Below are 10008 nucleotides of genomic sequence, written 5' to 3' on the forward strand. Positions count from 1 at the left end.
TGGACGCAGAGACAGCAGATAGAAGATTTGTGCTAGAACCCAGAAAAGAAGCAATGAAACTTGAATACAGTAGTATGATTTAGTCTGTTTCAGATCTTGATTTTAATTCCAGCTCCATCTAATATTAGCTGTGTGGCCTGTGGCAATTTACCTTACCTCTCTAAGCCTTGTTTTTTCCTTACATAAGATGGCTTAATGTATAGTTGGGGGTATTAGATAATACCCATAAAGTGCTTGGTGAAGTGCCTGGAACACAGTATTCTCTGTTTTTTTGTTTTGTTTTTGTTTTTTGTTTTTTTAAGATGGAGTTTCACTCTTGTCACCCAGGCTAAAGTGCAATGGCACAATCTCAGCTCACAGCAACCTCTGCCTCCCGGGTTCAAGCAATTCTCCTGCCTCAGCCTCCCAAGTAGCTGGGACTACAGGCGCATGCCACCACGCCTGGCTAATGTTTGTATTTTTAGTAGAGACGGGGTTTCACCATCTTGGCCAGGCTGGTCTTGAACTCCTGACCTCGTGATCCACCTGCCTTGGCCTCCCAAAGTGCTGGGATTACAGGCGTGAGCCACTGCATCCGGCGGAACACAGTATTCTCTTAAAAAAAGCAAACCGTTATTCCTATTATTATGCAGCCGTCCTAACTTGGACCATCCTCCTATACCCAGACACTGAAACAAGGACTGGGGTGCAAGTAGTTTATTTGGAAAGTGATCCCAGGAAGCACAAGCGAGGCAGTGAGGAAAGTGAGCAGGGAAAGGCAGGAAAGCCAATAAAGGAGGTGTTACTGGGTGGACTGCTGCTGTGGGCAACTGGGGCTTATGTTTCCTGGGGACGCTCATGAGAACTGTGCAAATCACAGCTCAAAGTGATTCCTTTGAGAGATGGGAGAGCTGGGATATTTAACCACCAACTCCTATCCCTCATTGGTTGAGGGTTGCTTCTGCAGATCTTAGTACTTCCAGGCTGCTCTGTGCAGAGGCTGAACAACTTTCAGGTGGGACCACAAGTGCTCAGCAAGTCTGCAGCAGCAGAGATGGGTGCTTGAGATGGAAACTGCCATAGTGCAACTGGAACTATCCACTGCAGCTGAGGTAGACTCAGAGGTCAGCAGTGGGGACATGGACAGAGCATCATACCTGCTACAATGAAGTGAAGGGACAATTAAACAATATTTGGAATGTAGAATTAATAGATCTTGATGAGTGATTGGATCATTGAGGGGTAAGAAATAGGGTAGAGTCTTAAAATGACTTTTGCATTTCTAGTTTGGTTTAAAATTTGCAGTCCCATTTGTTGAGTTTAAAACCATTGCCAGAGGGGTGGTTTTGGCCATAGTGATGGCAGAGAAGAGGAGTTGCTTTTTCATTTGGGCATCCTGAGTTGGAGGTGTCTGTGATACAGCAAAGTGTCACACTGGGTTGGCAAATGGAATTTTCCTAATTCCATATTAAACTATGCAGGCTTCAGTTTGGCATGTTTGAAATTCTTTAAACAGATTTTGTGGGAACAAATCCTGACTCTGATAATGAATGATTTCCCCCCTGCACATTTAATCTGGTGGTTTAAGTGATGGCTTTTTTTTTTTTTTTTTTTTTTTTTTTTGAGACGGAGTCTTGCTCTGTAGCCCGGGCTGGAGTGCAGTGGCCGGATCTCAGCTCACTGCAAGCTCCGCCTCCCGGGTTTACGCCATTCTCCTGCCTCAGCCTCCGGAGTAGCTGGGACTACAGGCGCCCGCCACCTCGCCCGGCTAGTTTTTTGTATTTTTAGTAGAGACGGGGTTTCACGGTGTTAGCCAGGATGGTCTCGATCTCCTGACCTCGTGATCCGCCCGTCTCGGCCTCCCAAAGTGCTGGGATTACAGGCTTGAGCCACCGCGCCCGGCCTGTGATGGCTTTTAAAAATAGCCTGGTGTCTCTTTCTACCTGCTGTTCACTTATTAGTTGACTTTGAACGTGTTGGTGAATTCTATTGCAGATCGTCTCTCCTTGAAGAAAGGGAATAATAAACACCCTTTTGAGTTATTGCATAGCTGTTGAAAACCAAGACAGCATTTCAAAGCTCTTCTGAGTTGTTGCAGAGCACAGTGCCCCATCAAGTATTGTATTTCTTTGCTTCAGTTTGCTTTCAGAGCTTACAGCATTCCAATTATCCTATTATTGGATATTCAGTAGTAAAGTGAATATGCTTGTCTTCTAAAATGGAATTTTTAGATGTTAAAAGTTTATATTTGCCAAGTGAAATAAGCCAGATATTTAGCTAATTATGGCATGGAACTTATCCTGATTATAAATATATATTTTTCCCTCTGTATGTGTGTGTGTGTGTATATATATATTTTTTATATTTGTATTTAGAGACATGCATCCTGTTTTTGCTCTATTTCAGAATGCATTTTTCAATAGATGTTGAAACCACTAACAGTTTAACTTTCTAAAGTGGTTTCCGTATAGACATTTTATTATAGGAAGACGTGTAGAACATCCAAGTCAATGGGGCCAGAGACAGAAATGTGAAACAGGTAAAGCCTGGCTTTAGCTTTCTCTCTTGAGGTGACCTGTCTTCCCCAAGGGCTTTCTCATGTCCCAGTATTCACTGCTAACGTGCCCAAGGGTTGTTGGCCTCTACTTCCAGAGAGCTATCTGTGTTATAATCACAGACCTCTAAGGCTTGTGATTTTACCAATGACATTCACCTTAGCCGTGCTTGTTTGTAAAGTGTTGGCTACACATGAGGCTCTGGACTAGTTGGTGAAAGTGGAGGGAGTGAAGACAGCAAAGTGGAGGGATGAAAGTGGAGGGAGTGAAGACAGCAAAACAGGCTGGGCCTCCTGGGTCTACTGTGTCTGCCTCAGTGAGTGGGGCAGTGCTGATAGTACTGTGGAGACTGACTCCAGAAGAAGGCAAGGAAAGAGGAAGTAGGATAGACTGTAGTGGGAACTTACTATAGGCCAAGAATTGTGCCAAGCATTCTGCATATATATTATCTCATTTAATTTAATAAAGCAATATATTTTCTTAAAAATGTGCTTGAGAGTAAACATTTCTGGAGACAAGTGAAAAGCCTCCCACACACAGCTCCTATTTCTTGGAGAGTTCCTGCTGCTGGCCCAGAGAGGAACCCCTCCAACCTTTTTTGTTTTTGCAAACAATGTTAAGGACTGAATTGAAAGGACTGTTTGATTTTTTTAAAGTTTCAAATCAAAACAAGGTCTGATAGTGGTTATTTTGCTAAGGAAAGAAATGATAGTGAAGTCAGAGGTTTTGAAACCCAAATTTTTGGAGTAATGAAATAATTTGCACAGTACAAAATAAAATAGTGACAATAACATTATTTTACTTTTGAAGGACAAAAGCAGCAAACGCATTCACAGACTGGATGCTTTTAGACTGCAGTGGGATCATTCACTCTTCTGTTTTGCATTTGATGAGACTAGCTCCAGAAGAAAGTTTTAGATGTTATAATGGTAGGTCTACCTGGGAGTCTGTTCCCTGAGGCCTGGCCATCGTGGCTCTGGAGCTGTAATGTTTTCTTTCGGAATCCACGGTCTGGGCGGTCTGAGCTTGTCAGGCGCATGTGCGACTCCGTTGCCTGCAGAAACCGCTGAACTTTGCACAGGCCGTGGGTGGTGAAGCACTTGTGTGTACCCACCCTGCTGTTCAGCCTGGAGCCACCACTGGTTTCAATTATGACTTCAACAGGCAGCTTTGAGGGCTTCTCTATTCATTACAGTGCCACACACTCTATAATTAGTAATAAAGGAACAAAGGCACTTCACAAATATAAAGGGCTAAACAGTAATCATGCAGTAAAGGCAATGCATTGGGACTTTTCTACCTAACTCCTTGTTTCTTGCGGGTTAAAAAAAAAAAAAAAAAAAGCAAACAAAAAACAACTTGTTTCATTACTTTGTTTTATTTTTTTGCACTGAATAACCTAGGTTTGAATCTCACCCTGGATACTTATTAACTGTGTGATTTTTGGCATTTTATCTCACCTTTTTGTGCCTCGGTTTCTTTATTTGCAAAATGGAGTTAATGATACTTCCTCTATCCTGGGGGTAGTTTGCTGATTAAATGAGATAATTCATGCAGAATGCTTGGTAAGGAGCTCTGCTCACACAAAGACTTTCTCAGTAAATGTTAGGTCTCATTATGATTATCATCATTTTAATTTCAAATGAAATGCATAGAGTATGAGACACAGGCATAGTACTCTTGAGTGTCCTTTTTTTAGACTTTCCATTATGTACATTTTCAAACACAAACAAGTAGAGATACTGGTGAAATTTCCCTACCTCACGTGCACCTATACTAGCATTGACAATTATTAGTATCTTATCAAATCAAATCAATCTTGTTTCACATAGCTCCCTGGTTTTTTTCTAGAACATTTTAAAGCGAATCCCATCATGTCATTTTGCCCATAAATTTGAGTGGGATAGTGCTGATAGTTACTTTGGAGACTGGCTCCAGAGAAAGGCAAGGAAGGAGGAAGTAGGACAGAATTTAGTGGGAACCTATTACATTCCAAACGACTAAGATGTTAGTCTTTTTGTTACTAACACCCCGAATAAGCTGAGGACTCTTTGGGACTATGTCTTCTTCACCTCAAACTCCAGCTTGAGGAGGAGTACCAGCAGCTAGTAAAAGTTCTACAGATGCTTGTTTAATTAGTGAATGAACAACCCAGACTTAGCTTTCTTCACTTTTTGGTGTCTGCTCAATAAATATTTACCCAGAGAATAAATGAGAGCAGGAATTTTATAGACCAATGCATATGGAGATGCTTATAATTTATGAAATCAACACACATTTTTTAATACTTGGGTGACATTTTGCAACACTTGAAATCCCACAGGTTTAATATTGTCATGAACATTAATAATGCCCAGATAGTGAGCACTTGAAAGGTTTCATTCTGATACTCATATTATTTGTGGATGTCTGACTATAGGCAACTTCATGAAAAGCAATTAGCAGATTCTTCAAACACATGACAAATCTTTTATTACTGTGCTTATAAGTGACACGGTTTACAGAAAACCAAACGTAATTAAATAACATTGAACTTGAAATCTACCACAGAGTCAAGATATACAAGTTATACTTGGCAAGGCAAAATTTCTCAAACACTAGGTTGTTTCAGGTGAAAGATAAATTTCAATTAAGTAATTCCAACATGTTTTGTTTTTTGTCTTACAGACAGTTCCTTTGGCAATAACTTCCACTTTAGCTTTTATTATATAAAAATATAACAAAATTTCATTATATACAAACATTACATTACACAATGTACAAGTTAAAAACACTAAGAAAATGGCAAGCCGCAAGTGAAATTAAAGTCAATAGCATGATAAAAAAATTAAATACTGCACACATTTCATAAAAATTACATTAACTACATTTTTGTTTGCAAATACCAAACAGTACCAATGTGATTGGAAATAGCTTCCAACAACTTCATTTTAAGGCACATCTTGCATATTTATATATACAACACTGAAACCGGTCAATAACTTAGGGGCTTCTCGGAGTGACCTGTATAGGTGTGAAGACATGCAGCATGGGATTACACATTTTCATTGGCTCCCTTCTTCGGGGACAGGTACCTGCCAGGAGGGGACTGGTAGAGGGGTACCCCAATCTCCTGCAGGTCCGGGAGCCTCCCTGGACGGGGAGGGGAGAGCAGAGTGACTGTCCTGTCATAGTCTCTGTGCAGTACTTTCTCATAGACGCTCTGCAGCCCCACTGTCTTGGGCAGCTGGGCCTGGTAGTAATTGTCCCTGCGCAGAGGATCCCGAGGCAGGGACGTGCTCTTACAGAAGGTTGACATCTGGGCTGGTGGGTGAGGCGAGGGATGTGTGTTGGGCCCGCTGCAGGATGGGCTCCAGCAGCGGTCAGAGTGGCCCAGGATCTTACACTCAGCGGTGCACGCCCACAGTCCTAACACAAAAGGGAAAAGGAAACAGCATGACGATTATTCCTGAGATTATACATACCCAGGCTTCCATCTTCAGAATGTCAGCCTGGGTTAGGGCAGCTGAAAGGAAAGGCTGTGCACATAAAGATATACACTGTGTCTCAAGAATCGAAGGCACATTGCTGCTTCCTGTAAAGCCATCTTAATGCAAAGCTGGTCCAGCTTCTTCAGCTGGAAGTGAAAAAAAAATTGATAAGCAGAACCCCCTTTTTAATGGCTAGCATCACCCACGCTGCTGCCTAACAGGATGAGGGTGTGCTTTATTCAAGAGCTGGAGTTGCCTCTACTTGGCATTTTGAAATTCACTGCGTGAGGCAGGCCAGGATCCGCAACTGGAGGAGTGAGAAAAAGTGGGGAAGAGGGAAGGGGGCTGGGAACCGAGATTGACAGGAGGCAAGCAGTAGTGAAGGGGAGGGAAGGGAGGAATGTCGAATTTGGCGGGAAATAAGAGTCCTCACCACTCTGCATGTGGTTGATGAGATCCTTTTTCAGAGCGTCCCCGCTGATGTCGGAATCGCTGTCGTTGAAATCACTGTCCCCTTTACCGCTGTCTTTGCCGCTGAACTTCTCTGCTTCTCTGCCGGAGATGGTGTTGAATGAGTGTCCTTTCCACACCGCCACAGGGGGCGCCGGCTCCTTTCCAAAACCCGGGGAGGCACTGTAGGGCTGCAGCAGGGAATAGGGGAATGGGGGTGGGGGGAGGGTTGGACAAGAAACGAACAAACAAAAAACAGGTGCGACAGGTTAAGTGTCTACCTGCATGCGCCCACCCTACCCCTCCAGTCTCCCTTCCCCCAGCCTGTCCGCGGAGCACGGAGGGGGGCGCCCAGCCGAAGGAAGGCCTCACCTCGGCGTGCGCGCCGCGGAGCCGCTGCTGCCCCTCGAAGTGACAGGCGCTTTCCCCAGTGGCGCTGCCGCCCTCTGAGCCCGGCACTTCGGCCGCGGCGACCGCAGGCGGAGGCGCGTCCGCCGCGGGGCTGCCAAAGGGCGCTTTGCCGGTGCCAGGGAAGGTGAGCACGTCGAACATGTTGGGCCTGGGCCCGGCTCCCCGGGCGGCCTCCTCCGGGGAGCCGGGAGCCGAGGCTCCGCCGCCCGCCGCCCCGGGCCGCTCTTCCCGGAGGGCCCCCCCTTTGCGCACCTCCTTCTTGCGGCGGTTGCAAGTGGTGGCGATGGCGATGATGGCGGCCAGCAGCAGCGTGCAGCTCCCGGCCAGCACGATGATGACGATCAGCGGCGTGTCCCATTGCAGCGCTGACCCGGACCCCCCGAGCCGAGAGCCAGGCGGGCGGGAACGCTCCGGGCTTCCTGCGCTGGCAGGTGCAGCCGGCCCACGCCCGCCCCCTGCTGTTACCACGAAGCTGACAGTTGCGGTGGTGGTGAGAGGGGGACGGCCGCCGTCGGATATGACCAGTAGCGCCCTGAACACGCGGCCGGGTGGCTCCTGCGAGAGGTCGCTTGTGAGCACTATCTCCCCCGTGCGGCGGCCGATGGCGAAGGCTTCGCGCGGCTCCTGCTGCTGCAGCTCGAACGCCAGCTCCCCGTTGGCCCCTTCGTCTGCATCCCGGGCCTGCACACGGGCCACGGCAGTGTCCTTCGCGGTGCGCCCAGGCACCGCCACTTCTAGGGAGCCATTGGCTGGCGCCGGGTGCACCAGGACCGGCGCATGGTCGTTCTGGTCCAGCACGCGCACTTGCACTAGGGCGCTGCTGGAAAGCTGAGGGGAGCCGCCGTCGCTAGCTTGGATGCGAACGTCGAGTTGGCGCAGCGTCTCATAGTCGAAGCTGCGCAGCGCGTAGATGGCTCCGGTAGCTGGGTCCACCGAGACATAAGTGGACACGGCACCCCCGGCGCGGCCCACCTCGGCTTCCAGCAGCCGGTAGGTGACCTGGCCGTTGCGGCCCAGGTCCCGGTCCCGGGCGGCCACTGTGGCCAGGTAGGCGCCGGGCGGGTTGTTCTCGCGCACTGACACTTCATAGACCGGCCGCGTGAAGAGCGGCGCGTTGTCGTTCTCGTCGCCCACGCGCACCGTGTAGGGCCGCACGGTGCGCAGAGGGGGCGCGCCGCGATCCTCGGCCACCAGCGTCAAGTTGTACTCGGCGATGCGCTCGCGGTCCAGCGACGCCGCGGTCACCACCAGGTAGCTGCCCGCGTAGGCCGGCTGAAGCCGGAAGTGCTCGTGCCCATAGAGGGCGCAGCGCACCTGCCCGTTGGCGCCCGAGTCCCTGTCCGAGGTGCTGACCAGGGCCACCAGGCTCTCGCGTGCCGCCCCCTCCGGCACCAGCGAAGTGGCGCCAGCCTCGGGCGTCCCGGCTCCCGCAGGCGAGCTAGCGTCCGCTCCCCCGAGCGCAGCGGCGGCGGCAGCAGCGGCGAAGGGCGAGGCGGCCGGCGCGCCTGGGGCGGCCAGCGGGGTGATGGCGATGTCGGGTGCGTTGTCATTGACGTCGCGGATGCGCACGATGACCTTGCAGGTGGCAGTGCGGGGCCCTGGTCCGCGGTCCTGAGCCCGCACGTCCAGCTCGTAGGTGTCCTGACGCTCGTAGTCCACGGGCCCGGCCAGGGTGAGACGGCCCGTTCGCGGGTCAAGCCGAAAGAGGCGGCGCGCCTCCGGCGGGGTGCGAGCGCCAAAAGCGAACACCACGTCGCCGTTAGGGCCCTCGTCCGGGTCGGCCGCGTCTAGATCGAGAAGCAGGGAGCCCACGGGCGCGTCTTCCGCCAGTTCCACTTCGGCCACGGCGCCCTGCGGGAAGGCCGGGCTGTGGTCATTGGCATCCAGGACGCGTACGCTGAGGGCAGCCGTGGCGGAGCGCGGCGGGCGGCCGCCGTCCTGGGCTACCAGCTCCAGGCTGTAGGCGGCCTGGCTCTCGCGGTCCAGCTCCTGCAGCAGCACCAGGTCCGCGCACTGAGCGCCGTCTGCTCGCGTCTGCAGCTCCACCCGAAAGGGGCTGTGCGGCTCGGCCAGGCGCACGCTCTGCAGCCCGTTGGCGCCCACGTCTTCGTCCACCGGCACCTCCAAGGGGATGCGCGTGCCCACGGCCGCACCCTCGGACACCTCCACCGGGATCTGGGCCCGGGGGAAGCGCGGTGCGTGGTCGTTGACGTCCCTCACCTCCACCTCCACGTGCACCAGCCGGAACTGCTCCTGCGAGAAGCTGACCACATCGAAGGCCAGCACGCACTGCGGGGCCTGGCCACACAGCCGCTCGCGGTCCAGGCCGGCGTCCCCGACGGTCAGCTGCCCGTCGCCTTCGCGCACCCGGAGCAGAGAGCTGTTGAATTGCTTCATCAGGCGGAAGCTTGTGTCACCCGATACTTTCATATGCAGGTCCTCTGCCAGGGTCCCGATGACCGTGCCGGGGGCATCCTCCTCGAAGGTGCTGTATCTGACTGTTTTGCTCTGGGCCACTGAGAGCACCCAGCAGAGGCTGAAGAGCTGCAAGGGGAAAAGGCAGGGGCTGCCCCAGCGCCTCACAAGACTCATGCCTCCAGCCTTAATTGCGATCCGAAAGGCTAAGGAAGAGAGTCTTCTCTGGTTTCCAGGTCGGGCGTGAGTCTCAGGCTCTCGGAATCACGCTCTTTGAGAGCCCTGTGCGGGAGAAGTCTGCGGGTAGCAGCTCCGCGCCTCCAGCCGGCTCTGAGGACGCGCAGACCCGCCCTCACCCTGCGCCTTTCCCTCCCTTACAGAAGCTGCGCCGTCTCGCGACGCCTTTGCCTTTATAGCCGCCGATATGCTAATCACCCGAGCCGGGCAGCCAATGGCCGCCTCCCCCTCGCGTCGCTCCTCCGCCTGCCTCTGACAATCCCTTTAATGTGGAAAGGCTTAGAGGGGAAAACAAGAAAGGAAAATTAGGGAATCTTTCTTTTGTTTAACTCCTTTTGCTTTCTCTCCCTTTTCTTGTCAGCACCCTGCATGTAGAGGAGTTGGCACAGAGCTCCAGGAGTAAAAGGAGCGGATGATTTTGTTAATTGTCGCCTGTATCCCTCCGTGCCGGCGGCTAGAACTAAGTGCGAACACGCTGGGATTTCACCCCA

The 10008-nt window shown here is 51.2% G+C and overlaps 1 protein-coding gene across 2 annotated transcripts; it reads right to left on the bottom strand.

Annotated features, from left to right (window-relative positions):
* Positions 1–4980: 4980 nt before the first annotated feature.
* Positions 4981–9667, bottom strand: PCDH8 (protocadherin 8). 2 transcript variants are annotated; one of them, XM_050766715.1, is made up of 3 exons: positions 7118–9667; positions 6438–6645; positions 4981–5942 (listed from the first exon to the last, which is right to left on the bottom strand). In XM_050766715.1, the coding sequence occupies exons 1-3, from the start codon at positions 9455–9457 to the stop codon at positions 5569–5571; spliced, it is 2922 nt and encodes a 973-aa protein (XP_050622672.1). In that variant the 5' UTR covers positions 9458–9667; the 3' UTR covers positions 4981–5568. The 2 variants fall into 2 exon arrangements, with proteins under 2 accessions (XP_050622672.1, XP_050622671.1); XM_050766714.1 differs by having other exon boundaries at positions 6827–9667.
* Between the last annotated feature and the right edge of the window lie 341 nt (positions 9668–10008).

This window comes from Macaca thibetana, chromosome 17, assembly GCF_024542745.1.
Source record: "Macaca thibetana thibetana isolate TM-01 chromosome 17, ASM2454274v1, whole genome shotgun sequence".
In the NCBI taxonomy this organism is placed as follows: domain Eukaryota; kingdom Metazoa; phylum Chordata; class Mammalia; order Primates; family Cercopithecidae; genus Macaca; species Macaca thibetana.

Coding starts and splice junctions, on each gene's coding strand:
- PCDH8 (XM_050766714.1), bottom strand. CDS start 9,457: ATGAGTCTTGTGAGGCGCTGGGGCAGCCCCTGCCTTTTCCCCTTGCAG. Junction 6,646..6,826: donor TCCGCGGCGCGCACGCCGAG/GTGAGGCCTTCC, acceptor TCCCTGCTGCAG/CCCTACAGTGCCTCCCCGGG. Junction 5,943..6,437: donor CATCAACCACATGCAGAGTG/GTGAGGACTCTT, acceptor CTTTTGTGTTAG/GACTGTGGGCGTGCACCGCT.